A 17,634-nucleotide genomic window follows, 5' to 3' on the forward strand; every position below is an offset into this window, starting at 1 on the left:
CAATTAACGATAGAGATAGCTTTATCTCTAGTGATGGTGAAATTATTATATATTATTATTATTATTAATAACTCCTTTGACAGGCCGGAGCCCAGTACCGGGGGAGGAAAAAAAATAAAAAAATAATAAACAAAATAAAAACAAGTTTACAGAAAAAATCGAGAAAAAAAAACACGAAAAAATAAATAAATATATGTATAATTACAAATTAAAACGAAATAAATGATTTTTTTTTTAAATAAGTCAGGCCTTTATTACTACGCATAATCGCGCAGTTAGCCTTGGGGCTAAGGCAAATCGTTACTCTAATAACGAAAAAATCTCATTTGTTGTGAGCAACAGCGTTGAAGTTTGTTGCAGCGGTTTGAATTGGTGACATCTTACCAATGTTTGTGTTGCATTTGCTTAAATAGAAACAAGCAAAAGTTCTTGTACAACATGGCGCAGAACATTAATCAATTATTAAGTTGATAATATTCCTCATTTTGACAGAAATCCTCGTCGATTACAGAAATTTCTGAAATCATGTAGAAATTTTTATACAGCATTTGGAGATGTTCTATCAAAACTTTCTGGAAAAGACAGAAGCTCTAATTAACATCTCAGATCAAAGAAGTATTGATTGCATTGTCCAAGATCTAATCTCTTTAAAAGAACAAAATCAGAAACGCTCTTTGAATTTGGAATTAGAATTCAAGACATAAGACGTAAACTATTAAAGACGATTTTGGGGGTGTTGCCGGACCCTGTAGAGTCAGGGTCAGTTCTGATTCCAGAAATTAAAAACAAAAATATTCAAATTCCCGAAGCAATAGCTTACGCCAAAAATGGCTTTTGTACAGTCCCATTTCCAGAATCACGAGTAACGGAAATATACTGGCAAAGTCCAATAAACGTAGAACCGCTTGTGAATGTCGAATTAAAGAAACCCTTTAATGAAACACCAAATGTCGACGTTAGAAATCTTATTCGCACCAAACACCTCAACCCAGAAGAAAAAGACGAAATATTAAAGCTTTGTAACAGTTATAAAGATATATTTTACAACGAAAATTGCGATTTGTCATTCACTAACGCAGTAAAACACAAAATTCGAACCACAGATGATGAACCTATTCATTGTAAATCTTATCGATATCCACATCATCTGAAAATCGAAATACAAAATCAAATCCAAAAATTATTAGACAACAAAATAATTCGACCTTCAATTTCACCATACAGTAGTCCTGTCTGGATCGTCCCGAAAAAGATGGACGCATCTGGAAAGAAAAAATGGCGCTTGGTCATTGATTACAGAAAACTAAATGAAAAAACGGTCGAAGATAAATACCCTCTTCCACGAATCGACGAAATCCTTGATAATCTAGGAAAATGTGTATACTTTACAACGTTAGATTTAGCGCAAGGATTCCACCAAATTGAAATGTCTCAAGAAAGTATTGAGAAAACTGCATTCTCAGTAAACAACGGTCATTACGAATATGTGCGAATGCCTTTCGGTTTGAAAAATGCCCCTTCAACATTCCAAAGAGTCATGGACAATGTCTTACGTGAATTTCTTTACAAATCTTGTTTTGTCTACATGGACGAGACGTTGTTATTTTCTCTAAATCATTGCATGAACATTTAGTTCACATAAGGCAAATTTTCAAAAAGTTTAGAGAATTCAACTTAAAAGTCCAACTCGACAAATCTGAGTTCTTGTGTCGCGAAGTTGCATTCCTGGGTCACGTAATTACACCTGAAGGTATAAAACCAAACCCATCAAAAATTAAAGCAGTGCAAGAATACCCAATCCCGAAAACTGTAAAAGAAATAAAAGCCTTTTTAGGATTAGTCGGTTACTACCGCAGATTTCTTATGAACTTTGCTAAAGTTGTCTCACCATTCACGAGTTGTCTAAAGAAAGGAGCGAAAATTAATACTGAAGATCTAAAATATAAGGAAGCACTCTATAAATGTAAAGATTTGCTAACAAACGCACCGGTTCTTGCTTATCCCGACTTTAACAAAACATTTCATTTAACTACCGATGCAAGTAACATTGCTCTTGGAGGCGTCTTATCGCAAAATAACAAACCCATTGCTTTCTACTCTCGAACTTTAAATTCTGCAGAAAGAAATTATTCCACAATCGAAAGAGAGTTACTCGCAACTACCAAACATTTTCGTCCTTATCTATATGGTCGACAATTTATAATCGAAACGGATCATAAACCTCTTGTTTGGTTATTCTCGATTAAAGACCCAAATTCGCGATTAGTCAAATGGCGACTTCGATTAGAGGAATTCGATTATAAAGTTCAATATAAAAAGGGAAAAGAAAACTTAGTTGCAGATGCACTCTCCAGAGTAGAAATTAACATTCATGACAAAGACCTTAACGAAGAAGATTTGGACCTCATATCAATTTTGCCACAAATTGACGAAGATAGTGATCTAACTCCCGAAGAAGCCGACGAGATTCTCGAAAATGAGTTTACCTCTCCAGATAGTTCTAATACTCAACATACAGCTATAGAAAATCCAATTTTCAGCATGCCGATTTCGGAAAAATCTGTCAATTGTTACACCAACAGATTAATAATAAAAACTGGTGATCAATATAATATAACTTACACCAAACCCTTCAAAAAACATAATCGCATAATCAGTCAGAAACGGTCAAGAAAAGGAAAACTTATTAACGGCACTAAAAGAAGTTATTGACCCCAAACAGTTGTATGGAGTTTATTTCGATAATCAAAATTTAGAACCGATATTCCGAGAACTATGTTCCGAAATTTTTGAAAGCAATGTACAAATAATAAAATGTAATATACTTTGCCAAGATCTTGATAAGCCAGATTCACAAAACGAGGTAATTAATAAATACCACTCTCAAAAGCATAATGGAGCACTGAAACTTATAATCATTTAAAGAAGGTCTACTATTGGCCCGATATGAAAACAAAAATCAATAAAATCATCAACGATTGCGACACATGTTTGCAAAGCAAAAACGAAAGGCATCCATATCAAACACCATTTTCTGGTCCGTTATTAGCCAAACGACCTTTTGATGTCATTCACATAGATACATTTAGTTTCGATAACAACAAATTTCTTACCGTGGCACAGTGGTCGGAATTGCAGATCTAGCTGGACAAAATCTGAAACGATGTTAAAACTCCTGAATGTTTTACTAATCTAAAGTTTTCGTTTTTGCTGATTAACAATATAATCCTTGTTCATGAAAATTCATGGCCGACTAAAATGGCAAATATCATACAACGAAAATTCGCGTTTTGTGAATAAAAATTCTAATTTCCGATTTTTTTTTTAATTCACTCATTTAGAATGAGACAATAGTTAGAAAAAAACAAATGTCAAGTCCAGCATGGCCGAAGTTTCAATGTTCACGAATTTACCGAGGTTTTTCGTCTATATATAAAAACACAAAAATCGTGTAAACCGGCTAGATCCGGCAGTAATTTTTTGGTCGCCAAATGAACAGCAATAATACTAAATTCTGACATAAATTTTACGACAGAGAATTTTATTAATCATTGCTCAAAGATTTTACATTGACAACGAAAAAATATCGCTTGATTTGGGTTTGATATTGCAATAGAATGGTAACATTTACCAACCAAAAGCAAGATAAAGAAAAGTAGGCATCTTTGAAAGAAATCTCCATTATTGAAAGTGTTAATTTTTAGGCGTAAAAACTCTGAACGCTTATGATAAGTAAAGCGCACTCAAACGACTGATTTGTCCAAACTTAATCAACGTACTGAAAGGGTCGCTTTCTACCTGTTATGCAAATGAAAGAGAGGATTTAAAGAATACTGCATAGTTCTACGATGATTCATGTAAACAGAGACAGTTTAGGCACCAATTTTATGAACTTTGTAATTTTGGGTTTTGTCCGGCTAGATTTGCAAAACCGACCACTGTGCGTGGTAGATTTGTTTTCGCGATATGCTCAAGCTTATTACATTGAAGATTCGTCAGGCATAACAATATTAAATAAATTACGACACTATTTCACGCACCATAACTACCCCAAGAAAATTGTTTGCGACGAAGGTAAAGAGTTTAAAAACAATGTTGTAAAAGAATTTTGCGATCTCTTCAAGATCACCTTACATTACACTACTAACTACAACCCGAGTTCAAATTCCCCAATAGAAAGAATTCATTCTACTTTAATTGAGAAAATTAGGACTCTTAAAATAGAAAATGATAAAGAATCGCCACAAAACCTAATGACATCCGCAATCCTAATCTATAATCAATCAGTCCATTCAAGCACTGGATACACACCATTCAGTCAATTATACGGTCCATACGAAAATTTAAATATCCACGAAATTGATTTAAACAAAGCAAGAATCGTATAATAACAAACGAAAACAAGAAATATTACCGTTTTATAAAGAGTTGTATCAAAAACAAATTGAACGCGCCAGTAAGATTCTCGAAAAACGCAATAAAGACAAAGACGAAACGATACAGGTTACCGAATCTTCTGTCTACATTAAAAAGCAAAGAATCCGAAAAATGGATCCGTGTTACGAAAAACTAAACATAACATCAACCGAGAAAAATAAAGTGAAAGGAATTAAAGCTAAATCCAAATTCCCCGCAACAGCACATACACGCAGAATAAAAAGACTTAAGAAAACATTTTCATTACAGACTAACCCTCGTCGTCATCCTAATAGGGACGAACCTGGGCCTTCAACTCGAGAGGATATATAACAATGGATATTACCTCGAAACAGTTGGCAGTGCAAAAACGGTCAACCATTATCATAAGTTTTACTTTTACTTCAATATTAGTAGTTTAGAATCTAGTTATAGAAAACTCTTATCCAATAGCTATATATTAGAATTAAGAAGCCCTAAAGAACTGAGACCCTTAACAAAAATTTTGCATGACGTATGTTGACAAATCGATGATGCATTACAAAAATTTAATCATAGGACTAAACGTTCCTTGTTTGATGGCTTAGGCTCGACAATACGCTTCATCACCGGAAATCTAGACCAGAATGATATGAAAGAAATTAACGCAAACTTAGACAATCTTTTCCAAAACCAAGCAAAAATTGTTAAACAAATTGACAAATACACATCATTTGCAAATTACATTACAGAAAGATACGCTAAAGATATCTCTAATCAACAAAATCTCAATGTTTCACTTCATTCTATAGAACAAGAATAATAAATTAGAATATCAGATACAAGTACAATACAACATTCAATTAGCCAAGAAGCTACTATTTGCCATACAAAATGTTCAAAGAACTATCACATTTGCCCTTATTGGAACACCAAATTTAGAAATAATTTCTTCCGATGAATTGTTTCAAATAATACACCACTTAAAATTAATTTATAAAACTGACGAGTTAATTGAATTGGACTCAACACATCTATTCAAAATTGTTGAATTTTCAAAATACCAAATTTTATCAGTTAACAAAATTATAACATGTATATTGTACATCCCAATCCTAAATCCAAACCCTTTCAGTTACCAAAGAATTTATCCCATACCCAATAGCCATCACAAAATCCTTTTGCCGCCTCGAAAATACCGTCTATTTGGTGAAAAAGGAGAACTTTGGACCAACGAACAATGTACAAAAATAGAAGAGATAATCATCTGCATAAATCCTCCAGAAACCAACAAATGTTCCATCAACGGCGATATTTCAAATTGCACTTTCGCTCTTGCCACGAACGACTACAGAATCATCAAACAACTTGACAACAACAAGATTCTGGTATCTACAAAGAAACCCCTAAAAGTTTTAGAAGTATGCAAATACAAGATAAATCAAGAAAACATCATCGAAAACGCTCTACTATTCTCTGAAAACGACCGTTGCAAAATCACCATAGATCATCTCACCTTCTCCAATACGTACAGTAGTTACAACTATGAAACACCAGAGATTCCAAATAACAACCTTCAAGAAACGAAACAAATTCATCTTGAACAAAAGCATCTAGAAGACTTTACAAAACTAAAAGAAGAGGCAACAAACTTAAATTCGCCTATAGAACTTCACCCTATGGTACACCTACTACACCTGTCAACAACTGCAATTCTCGTAACAGTCTTGCTTATCTTGGCGATAGTAAGCTACGTTTTCCGACAACGCATTTTACTGATCCTGAGAACTCTCTTCAAGACAACGGAAGAACAAGAAACAGACATCATCCAGTTGCAAGATTGTCCAAGAATTACGAAACGCGAGGACGCTCTGAACTAAGGGGGGAGGAATTATATCCGGATGTAGCTTCCAGGGTGGTCGACCCACACCACGATAACTCCTCTTATCAATAGATTATTCACTATTATTCATTCAATTAGAACAAACCTCCCATTTAATGTAAAAGGCCCAATTGTAATCATTTTTCTTACAATAACCACATTATAAAATTGTCGATTAAAATGTAACGCCCAATGTAATTAAACTCAGTTCTTATTAGATTTAGCTCTAGAGAGCTCACGCTGTAATTTTTTAAATAGTTATTTTTTTATAAAGTTTCTTGTGTCGTGAAACATAATTATATGTATAATTACAAATTAAAACGAAATAAATAATTTTTTTTTTTAAATAAGTCAGGCCTTTATTGCTACGCATAATCGCGCAGTTAGCCTTGAGGCTAAGGCAAATAGTTACTCTAATAACGAAAAGATCTCATTTGTTGTGAGCAACAGTTGCAGCGGTTTGAATTGGTGACATCTTACCAATGTTTGTGTTGCATTTGCTTAAATAGAAAAAAGCAAAAGTTCTTGTACAACATGGCGCAGAACATTAATCAATTATCAAGTTGATAATATTCCTCATTTTGACAGAAATCCTCGTCGATTACAGAAATTTCTGAAATCATGTAGAAATTTTTATACAGCATTTGGAGATGTACAATGCCATTAATGTATGTTTAATAGATACAATTCTATCAAAACTTTCTGGAAAAGACAGAAGCTCTAATTAACACCTCAGATCAAAGAAGTATTGATTGCATTGTCCAAGATCTAATCCTTAAAAAAACAAAAATCAGAAACGCTCTTTTAATTTGGAATTAGAATTTAAGACGTAATAAGTTTACTGTTTTCTAAACTATCGGCATTAAACATCGACGCAGCAAAAAGACAAATTAAAATTCAGCATTAAGTATAATGAAATGTCATTTAAACGTTTATCAATCGAAACGAAACTCAACTCGCAGATCGCCTTCAGCATCCAAATTCTTTAGAAAACGCGATCAGTCTCGTTGTTGAAGAAGAAAATTTTAAATAGTTTAGTCATAATTCAAATCATAGCCTAAATCATCCAAAAGAGAATGTCCAATTTGTCAAGTGCAAATATGCAAGAAAAAAAACATTTTCAAAATTAAAACAAGCGTTACCAACTTTTTTGGAATACTTAAATAACAAGAAAAGCTCATCAATGGAAAAGGTTCATAATTCTTAATTTAGAAGAAAATAATGACGTCGTACATCACGGCAACAAATTTTTCAAAATCATCAGCAAGCTCGGTGAAATGTTTTTAGAAGTTTGCGTTGAGTTCCAATCCATTATGTTACTACATAGCCTTCCCGATAGCTTGACAACTTTCGATGCGCAATCGAGTCAAGAGACAGCTTGCCGGAACCCGACATTCTCAAGGTAAAAATTCTAGACGAAAATTTTGCAAACCTCCTAAAAGCACGGAAAGTCAAGTTTAGAAACCGCCAAATTTGTTTTTGTAAGAGTCGACGCTCCAACCGCTTCAACCGCCCTACGACAGCTATTACAAAGTCATTAGACGTACGCAATTTTTATGAAAAGAAATGCCCAAATTTTAATACAAAACCGCCTTAAGGGGGGAAATAGGATTAGACGGTTCAAAAAATCTTTTTTTTTTATTTCATAAATTGTTAGAGAAACTATTGAAAAATATGTTCTCAAAATTTCAAACAAAAATTCCGGCTCGTTCTGTTGTTATACTCGTAAATCAGTACTCCTCCTGCAGGTCCTCGAACGCGCAATATGTATTTTTACCTTAGATAAAAATTTCTAGTCGCTTCGAACCCAAAATGAAAGTTTTCAAGAAGGATTACTCTATGGTATTGGAATAGCAAATTAACCGGTAAGCAATTTAAAAAAAAAATGCCTTGACTTTGTTTTTTTGGTACTTTTTTTAAACGCGTTTTTCTCAAATCGATTTTTTTTTGACCAATCGTTTTGAAAATTGGCAGGTATATACAGAGTGTCCCAGAACTCGCGCCCCAGAGAGCAAGGGAGGGTGCCGACAGCAATACAGATGGCAAATTTCAAAACAAAAATTGACTAAGTTTAATAGTATTCGAGAACTGATAAAAAGTTAACAACCAATCCCAGTAGCTTATTCAAGAAGTGGAGTAAATGGCCATCCCAATTTCCTAGGCAACGAGAATCTAATGCTGAACTGACCAATGGATGATAGTATGTGTCCATAGTTACCAATTTTCAAATTCTGTTCGGCTTCGGGATTGGCTACAGTTTTTTTGTCTTATCTCGGTTATTTTTTGAGTTAAAAAATTATGGTTTTAAAATTTTGGTTCAGAATTGTTGCCTCCATAAGCCCTTTCTCTCTGGGGCGCGAGTTCTGGGACACCCTGTATACTTTATTTATAGTATTGCGCTCTATATGAGCGTAAAAGCGGAATATTATCATTAATTTTTTTACAAAAAAAATGGTAAAAAATCATACATTTTTGTATTGACCTCTGTAAAAAATTAAACTTTCAATTTTTTTGATAGAATTTAGGTTCATGTAGAAAAGAGACATACAGAGTGTCCGAGAACACATGACCCAGAGGGCAAGGGAGGGTGCCCACAGCAATACAGATGGTAAATTAAAAAAAAAATGATTAAGTTTAATAATATTCGAGAAAAGATAAAAAATTAAGAACCAATCCCAAAAGCTTAATCTAGAGATGGAGTAAAAGGCCACCCCAATTTCCTAGGCAACGAGAGTCTGACCAATGGACGATATTATGTGTCCATAGTTACCGATTTTCAAATTTTGTTCAGCTTTGGGATTGGCTACCGTTTTTTTTATCTTAACTCGATTATTTTTTGAGCTAGAAAATTTTTGTTTTGAAATTTTGTTTCAGAATCGTTGCCTTCATAAGCCCGTTTTCTCTGGGTCCCGAGTTCTGGGACACATGTGTATTAAGAAATACTTCAAAAATTTTACAGTATATACTTGAATATATGTATAAAATATTGTCAAACTTTCAATAAATTATATTGTACCGTTATACTCATAAAATAAAATAAATAAAATAATATAATATATAAATAATAATAATAATATAATAATAAAATAAAATAAAAAAACTCATAAAAATCAATGAGAAAACGGTGTCCTAACCCTATTTCCCCCTAAGGAAATTGCACCTGAAATGATAAAATATTTAGGAGGGAAAGGTGAGGAAGAGCTGCTGAATATTTAAAATATGTGCTGCAGAAAAAGAGAAATTGACATGAAACGAAACGACATTAGAAGTGCAAGTTGATGTAGTTTAGTCTCCTTGAACGTAAGCAAGAAGAGACACAAGTGAAACAAGCATGGGAAGCAAAATTGATGGGAAATGAATGAATCCGCATAAGTGTAAATTTTTACAAAAAGAAATTTTATGTCTAGGTAACATCAAAGAAAATTTATTGGATCAATTCTTGGTGTTGTTGACAAATTATCAAAATTACAATTTATTCCCCAAACACCAAATTTGACAAAAAATGCTGACGGGCGTTTCTATAGCAATGCTATCATCATCAGAGCGATGATTACACTGATTAAACTGATTAAACTAGGTAACATAATTTCAGCCAATAGTGTTTCACCTGATCCATCAAAAATTTCATGCAATAAAGATTATCCAATCCCACGAAAGATTTGTACCATTTGTAAATTATTACAGACGATTCATTAAAAATTTTGCTGAAATCGCATCACCTTTGACAAGGTTGAGCAAGAAAAACGTAACTTTCGAATGGAATAAAGAATGTCAAAATTCATATCAGACGTTAAAAGAGGCTTTATGTAAACAACCAATACTACAGTATCCAAATTTTTAAGAAGACAATACCTTCGTAATTAAAAGAGATGCATCAAATTAAGAACTAGGAGCAGTACTTTGTAATGGTAATGATAAACCAGTGTCCTTTGCAAGTAGAACTCTTAATCCTGCAGAAAAACGATACAGCACAATTGAAAAAGAAATTCTTTCTATTGTCTTTGCGGTAAAACTCTTTCGACCATATTTATACGGCAGAACATTCATAGTTCATACAAACCATCGACCCTTAGTATATTTAATCGGTATGACCTATCCATGGAAAAGAAAACGTGACAGCAGACACTTTATCTAGAATCAAAATCAACCCAGAAAACAGAAGATTTAGGAAACAGCGTGTGTTCTTCAATGAACGTAATGACACGAGCCCAAAAAGTAAAAGAAATTAAGAACAATGAGAGAAAAAGTGAAGAAGTTCTTTTAGTTTTGCAAGACAGGCTTGATCACCCTGGAGTAGTAAAATTAATTCAACGACCTTCGCAAGCTTTTGAACTTAGATCTATTTATAAAAATGAATATGATACAATTGTAAAAAATAAAGCTTACGATTTCAAATTAAACAATTTACTATGCGACCTTCACACACTTGTAATTTATATGAAAGAAGATGCTCGGTCAACGTTTGCCCTAGATGCAACGTTGAGAGATCTAAAGAATGTTGTTATGAAATATAATATTCCGGAATTAGTTATTTAAAAAATGGAAAATGCGCGCAAGTATTAAAACATATTATAAAGAAAAATAAGTGTGATAAATAATGTTGAAAAAGTAACAGACTTGGAATTAAGACAAATCATTCTAAACGGTTTCCACATGCTACCTACAGGGAGACATGCAGGAATTAATCGTATGTATAATAATGTAAAGAAATATTTCTATTGGTCAAGCTTGCGAAAAGACATAGAACTATTTGTGAAAAAATGCGATGCATGTTAAAGATTTAAACATTCAAAACAAAACAGAACCATTAACAATTACAACAACGTTTCAAAAAGTTTTTTTTAGACATTTTTGGACCTATTGAAAATGACGTAAATAATAATCGATTTATTTTGACTTTACAATGTGAACTCAGTTTTGTTGAAGCTTACCCACTTCCAAATAAAGAAAGTGTAAACCGTTGCTAAAGCATTTGTCAAAAATTTTATTCTTAGATACGGCATCCCAGCAGAGATTGTGTCAGATCAACGCACTGAATTTAAAACTTCACCAAGTTTTATTCAAGCAAAACCAAGCTCAAATATTCCTGGATGGATTAGACGAAGTCGATTGTAAACATCACGACCTTGTGCAAAAATGGGCTCAACATATGAACAAAAAAGGTCTAAACGTTTGGATATCATCGCGAGAAACTACGCGGAAAACTGGGAAAAACTTTAAAAATCAAAGGTCTGGAGCTGGAGACCGAATATGAAATAGATATTTACATAACAAGTACGGAAAGTGACCAATTTCGCACGAGTGTAAAAGTAGATGCACGAGGCGCCAGCCGAGTGCAGATATTACACGAGTGCAAGAAAGACACTTTCCGACGAGTTATGTACACTATTTTTCCTATGACCTTTCATCATCAGGAAGAAACCGTAAGTTTCGACAATAGTTCATTTCTTATCTATTCTAAATGCCATTTTTCTACAACCTCTTAAAAAAGTGACGTATTCCACATATTTAGATGGTTTATGTCTTTGTACATCAATTTCCAAAAGTAAAAATCACTAGTGAGATATGAATATATCCGCACAGATCTGTCAAAACTGATTGGTCAAAAACGACCTAACCAATTCATTTTTATCATTATGCTTGTTTTACAGTAAATCGTCTAGATTTTTGAGACAAAAATTCAGGAGTTACATTTGTATCTGAAAATAACTGTCAATTTTGACAGGTCTGTGCGGATATATTCATATCACACTAGTGACTTTTACTTTCGGAAATGGATGTACGAAAACATCAACTTTCGGAGTCATTTAACCGTGTGGAAAATGTCCTTTTCATATGAGGTCGTAGGAAAAGAAACTTGTCGATCATATTCAAGCTCTTGAAAAAGTTGGATTTTCTCCCAACAAAAACGACGTTCAAAGCATGGGTTTTTCTTTAGCTGAAAAAATAGAAATAGCTTCATCTAGTAAACAAACTGGCATCGAAGTGTTGACGTACGCGAAAAATAAAAACAGTTTTAGATTCAGTGTGAAATTCTGCGTAAAATGAGCCCCTATAACATCAATTTCCTCAACAAGTAAACTAAATATCGACCAACACAGATTTTCAGACAGTGTTTTTGAGGTCATTTCAAGACGCTTTTTTGGAGCAAAAACGACTTGTAATACCTTTGACTTATGCATCAATCGAAATAGCAGTTCGAAATCTATCAACTGGCCATAACTGAGATCGATAGGTCGAATAGCATACGAGTAGCGATCCAAAATACAAATTCAAAAATGTTCATCGTGTGACTTACACTTGGGCTCCGATTTTTCACTTCTTCCTGTCGAGACCTCACCATCAAATCGGTATTTTCAGGAAACAGCTGATACCTTCGTAGTTAACTTCATGCGTATTTTGAAAATGGAATCAAATATTTTTCTTCCGACGCCGCTCGCTCAAGTAGTTCTTCAACTGACTCATTTTAGGCACCTTGATTCCCTCCAACTTTGCCAGACTATTCATTGTAGACTTAGGTTTGAGCTTCTATTCAAAGAGTTTATCAATTTCGTTCTTAACCTCCTGACTCAAACTATACTCAGACTGACAGTCCTTCAGATCATGATCATGCTCAGCATCGACGCGGTACAACGTCGCCTGATCAGAATTTCATTTTGTTGCATCTATAATATCTCTTTTTCCCCCCTTCTGTGACGTGTGTGTAATTCACAGACCACAAATCCTCCCCTTTCAAGACCTTTTCTGCCTCTTGCTGCCTCTTGAATTTTTGTACAAAGATCCAGTGGCGTCCTTCGGATCTCGTCTTCTTTAGGAGCGACGCTGGTTGGGGAATTTGACGTTTTTTCGTTGTACAACTCTGAAGGGCGTGGTTCAACCATTTGAAGACAAAGTAAAAGTCGAAAAGGCGCAGTTTTTACAAAAGTAACGCTTTGTTGTGATATTTTGGAATTTGCAGTTGAGTCTGTGCTGTTTCAGGGCCACTGATAGGTCCGTTGTAAAGTCACAGTTGGCACACTGAAAAAACGGTCAATGTAGGCCTTGGAGTTGTCAAAAAACACAGCATTCTTGTTACTAAATAAATTAACTTTCATTCGCAGCTGGCGTTGAAATAAAACTTAATGGTTGCAACGTCAGTTTCGAGCAAGCATGGCCTACTTAATTTAATGGATCACACGATACTTAATTTGTTTTTGCTTACCAAATCTTCTAACCTCAAAGTTGTGGTGTTCCCTAGAGCGTGACTGGTGTAGAAACGACACTCTTCAACTGGAGATTCATTTCGTGGCAATTTTTGCGAAATTAATGAGAAAAGAGTGCTACGACCCTCTGTTGCTAGCTTCGTGTGTCAATGTCAAAATTGACATTATGACGTGGCGGCAAATTTAAAAAATACGCCGTCTTGATCGATTTTTTTCTCTCCAATGAAAAATTCAACGGTTTGTTGAGGTGACCACCTAAAATGCGTTTGTTGTCTTCACTCTATCACACTGAAACACCTGAATTTCGTCTCGCTTCAACCCCACGAATTCGGTCATTACAAAATCACAGTTGGCGGATTTGTGATCGAGTTGGCTGATTTTACAGCTGCGGAAAAATGTTATCAAGTTGTCCCTGCAAAAACAGTTGATGTTTTACCATGTTTTAAATAAGTTAGGTTAATATATTTGCGTTGTTCTAACCTCAAAAGCGTCATGCTGAATTGTGGGGATGAGTTGGGAGCTGAGTTTTAACGTTTTGGACTTCTTCAAGAAAGTAATTCTTGTAATTACAGCCCTTTTTAGTGTAAAACAGTGTGAAACCTGCCATTGAAATAAAGAAACACGTACGTGCACTTGTTGCTAACTTCACTCTTGACTTGGAAATGGCGCCACATTCAAATACTTCATCATCAAATTTTTTATTTCTTTTTGTTTTAGGCCACTAAACCTTCGGCAAATGCCTACTGAGCATATGTCGCTCCAAATTAGACTTCTTCTTCGTCTTATACTTGCACTCTGTGCACTGAAACCACTTAACTTCCGACTCCTCCAAATGTTTAGCAGTGACATGCGCCCTCAAGATGCTGGAATTCTTCGCTTTAAATTCGCACTTTTCGCATTGGACCCACGGCACTTCGTGCTCTTCCAAATGTTTCGCTATAATGTGAGTCCTCAGAGAGCCCCCAAACTTCGTGTAGTAATCGCAGTCCCCACACTGAAACGTCTTATCGCCCCCTTGCGACAAATGCTTGTACACGTGGTGCAGTTTCAACGCCAATTTCGTCTCGCTTTGATAGAGACACTTATCACAGTCAAACAGCTCTATTTTGTGGCCCTCAGTGTGCTTCAATGCGTGTTTTTCAATTAATTTCCGGTATTTCGCGCGGAAGCAGCACTGGTCACATTTAAACCAGTTCGCGGAAGACGGGGGCAAGTGCTGTTTAATGTTGTGCGCCGTTAGACCAGCTCTCCTTTTGGATTTGTAGTCGCACTGGTCGCATTTAAACCACTGAATCTCAGCATCACCTAAATGGTTCGAGAGACTGTGACTTCGTAGATTTGATTTGTCTTTAGTTTTGTACTCGCAGTGGTCGCAGAAAAGCATTTTTATTTCGCCGGGGTAATGTTTGGTTCGCAGGTGTCTCCTCAGTCCGGATCTGTACTTCGTTTTCATATCGCAGTGGTCACATTGAAGCCACTGAATTTCGTTATCTGGGACGTGGCGGTGGGCCACGTGCAGTTTTAGATTCGCTTTTAGTTTTGTTTTGAACGCGCATTTGTCACATTGTAACCACTGAATTTCATGGTCCTGCAAATGTTTTTGGATTACGTGTCTTTGTAGGGTTGATTTTTGGTTGGATTTATAGTCGCAATGGTCACAGTCAAACCAGATTTTGTTGGTGTGGATGTGAGAGTGGCGGACGTGTTTTTTCAAAATTTGAGCTGTTTCCGCTGTGAAGTTGCATTTATCACAGTGGAGACACTGGAGGGCGTGCTTAAACCAGATCAAAATGAAGTGAGTCTCAAAATGACAGTTCTCACAAATGTAGGGGGCTGTGGTGGTTTGACAGTGTTGTTTGAAAGACACTGTTAGTTCAGTTGTGAAGTTGCAGTCACTGCACGTGTACATATCAATGGGGCTATCTTCACAGTTGAAGAGTTTGGGAGTGCTGCTTGCCATGATTTTGAGGCTCCTGTGGGAATTAAACGTTAGTGAAGTATGAAAAGTTTGGAGATACTTACCGGACCTAACCTCAAAATTGAAAATTCGGAAAACAATCTCTGGAGATAGTCTCTTGTATTGTTGAAACTTTGAGTGAGTTTGGTTCTTGGCAACAGTCACAACTTCTTGTACACATCAAAACAAAAGCGAGAACTGACAGTTGACATAACCTCCATGGCCAACTTCGCGTTATTTTGAAATTTTGACAGTGGCGGTAAATTCAAATTTTTTTATTCTAAATAAAGGGATAAACGTGACTTTATGGTGTTTTTCAACAAAACGAACCACTTAAACACCAATTATGCTCCTCTAAATAACAGTTTTCGCAAATGTAGAGGGCTGTGGCGGTTTGACAGTGTTCAGTTGTGAAGTTGCAGTCACTGCTCTTGTACAAATTGATGGGGCTACCTTCACACTTAAAGGGTTTGGGAGTGTTTGTTGACATGATTTTAGGGGCTCCTGTGGGAAGTCAACGTTACTGAAGTATGAAGAATTTGGAGATACTTACTGGACCTAACCTCAAAATTAAAAATTCGGAAAACAATCTCTGGACAGATAGTCTCTCGTATTGTTGAAGCTTTCAGTGAATTTGGTACTTGGCAACACTCACAAATTCTTGTACACATCAAAACAAAAGCGAGAACTGACAGTTGACATAACCTCCATGGCCAACTTCGCGTTATTTTGAAATTTTGACAGTGGCGGGAAATTTAAATTTTTTATTGTAAATAAAGGGATAAACGCGACTTTATGGTGTGTTTTTCAACAAAACAAACCATTTAAACACCAATTTTGCTCCTCTAAATAACAGTTTTCGCAAATGTAGAGGGCTGTGGCGGTTTGACAGTGTTCAGTTGTGAAGTTGCAGTCACTGCTCTAGTACAAATTGATGGGGCTACCTTCACACTTAAAGAGTTTGGGAGTGCTTGTTGACATGATTTTGGGGGTTCCTGTGGGAAGTCAACGTTACTAAAGTATGAAGAATTTGGAGATACTTACTGGACCTAACCTCAAAATAGAAAATTGGGAAACCATTTCTGGAAATAGTTTTCCGGTGAGTTTTCTTCTTGAAATCAGTCACCGCCTTCTTGCCCACAAGAAAACAAAAACGAAAAAACTGGCAGTTGTCATAGCGGATGGCCTACTTTGCGTTGTTTTGAAATTTTGTCATTGGCGGGAATTTCAATTTTTTTCATTTTTTATTGGAAAAAAGGGGCAAAAGCGACTTTATGGAGGATTGTCACTAATTTAACACCCCTTTTTTTACTTCATCAGCAGTTAGCGCCCCTCCTTGTGCACTTTCCGATGCTGCTTCAGTCAGTACGCGCTCTTCGCCTCACTCCTCACTAAATCCACGTAAATTGACAATGCCTGTCAAGCATGTAACTTTTCCGTGTTTTTTTACACTGACTCGTAGCAAAATTCACGCCCAATCGACATACTTATGTATGAAATGGCATTTGAAAAATTGTTGACAATTGGATTTAGCGTAAAATTGGCCGAAATAGGTTTTCGGGAGGTTTTTTTTGGGGTGATATTGAAGGAACTTTTCGGGGCGAAAACGACATTTATTATCTTTGATTTATATATCAATCTATCGCGAGAAAAATGATGGCGCAGGCCGTTTTTTATATTGGTTTCAGTTTTGAAAATATTGGGCATTAAACATTTCGGAGTTCAAAATTCATTATCCGAAAATTTAATCGGCTTTGACTCACTTATTTGTTCTTGTAGCGGAATTTGAGCACGGATTCAGTATCTGCGTGAAATTCTGCGTAAAATGAGCCTCGAAAACCCAAGTTTCTTCTCAAACAAATTCACTTTTCGAAACTTTAATCAACTATAACTTAGTTATTTGTTATCATTATGTATACAGCATACATTTGAATTCAGCATGAAATTCTGCGTAAAGTGAGGCTGAGCAACTTAAATTTGCTTCATAATTAGGTAAACTAGATATTGACAGACATAGGTCTTCAGGAGGTCTGTTTAGGGTCTCATTTAAGGAACTTTTTTAGGTCGAAAGAGATTTTTCATGCTTTCAAGTTGTATAACAATTAAAAGGGCAGCCCGAATTCTATCATATGAGCCACAACATTTTTGTTTAGGGTAGGCCATGAAAGAGAGAGACAACATAGAAGTCATGTCGCAGT

At 35.4% G+C, this 17,634-nt stretch overlaps 2 protein-coding genes and 1 long non-coding RNA gene across 6 annotated transcripts in view; 1 reads left to right on the plus strand and 2 right to left on the minus strand.

Annotated features, from left to right (window-relative positions):
- Nucleotides 1-11,137: 11,137 nt before the first annotated feature.
- LOC148176834 (uncharacterized) lies at nt 11,138-14,085 on the minus strand. Its single transcript, XR_015769841.1, has 3 exons — nt 13,960-14,085; nt 13,479-13,891; nt 11,138-13,294 (listed from the first exon to the last, which is right to left on the minus strand). It is a non-coding gene; the product is annotated as an uncharacterized LOC148176834 (long non-coding RNA).
- A 76-nt stretch (nt 14,086-14,161) lies between these two features.
- On the minus strand, nt 14,162-16,330 carry LOC148176835 (uncharacterized). Of its 4 annotated transcripts, none has more exons than XM_088033077.1 (3): nt 16,000-16,330; nt 15,502-15,940; nt 14,162-15,452 (listed from the first exon to the last, which is right to left on the minus strand). In XM_088033077.1, the coding sequence occupies exon 3, from the start codon at nt 15,437-15,439 to the stop codon at nt 14,201-14,203; it is 1,239 nt and encodes a 412-aa protein (XP_087889203.1). In that variant the 5' UTR covers nt 15,440-15,452; nt 15,502-15,940; nt 16,000-16,330; the 3' UTR covers nt 14,162-14,200. The 4 variants fall into 4 exon arrangements, with proteins under 4 accessions (XP_087889203.1, XP_087889205.1, XP_087889204.1 ...); XM_088033079.1 differs by having other exon boundaries at nt 15,512-15,940; nt 15,990-16,330; XM_088033078.1 differs by having other exon boundaries at nt 15,507-15,940; nt 15,990-16,330.
- Nucleotides 16,320-17,634, plus strand: part of LOC148176836 (uncharacterized) — a 42,848-nt gene continuing 41,533 nt past the window's right edge. Inside the window, exon 1 of the mRNA XM_088033199.1 lies at nt 16,320-16,535. The gene's annotated coding sequence lies outside the window, so the exon portion shown is untranslated. The remainder of the gene's footprint in view (nt 16,536-17,634) is intronic.

This window comes from Gnatocerus cornutus, chromosome 3 (assembly GCF_029298725.1).
Source record: "Gnatocerus cornutus isolate USDA-ARS CGAHR chromosome 3, icGnaCorn1.1, whole genome shotgun sequence".
Classification (NCBI taxonomy): domain Eukaryota; kingdom Metazoa; phylum Arthropoda; class Insecta; order Coleoptera; family Tenebrionidae; genus Gnatocerus; species Gnatocerus cornutus.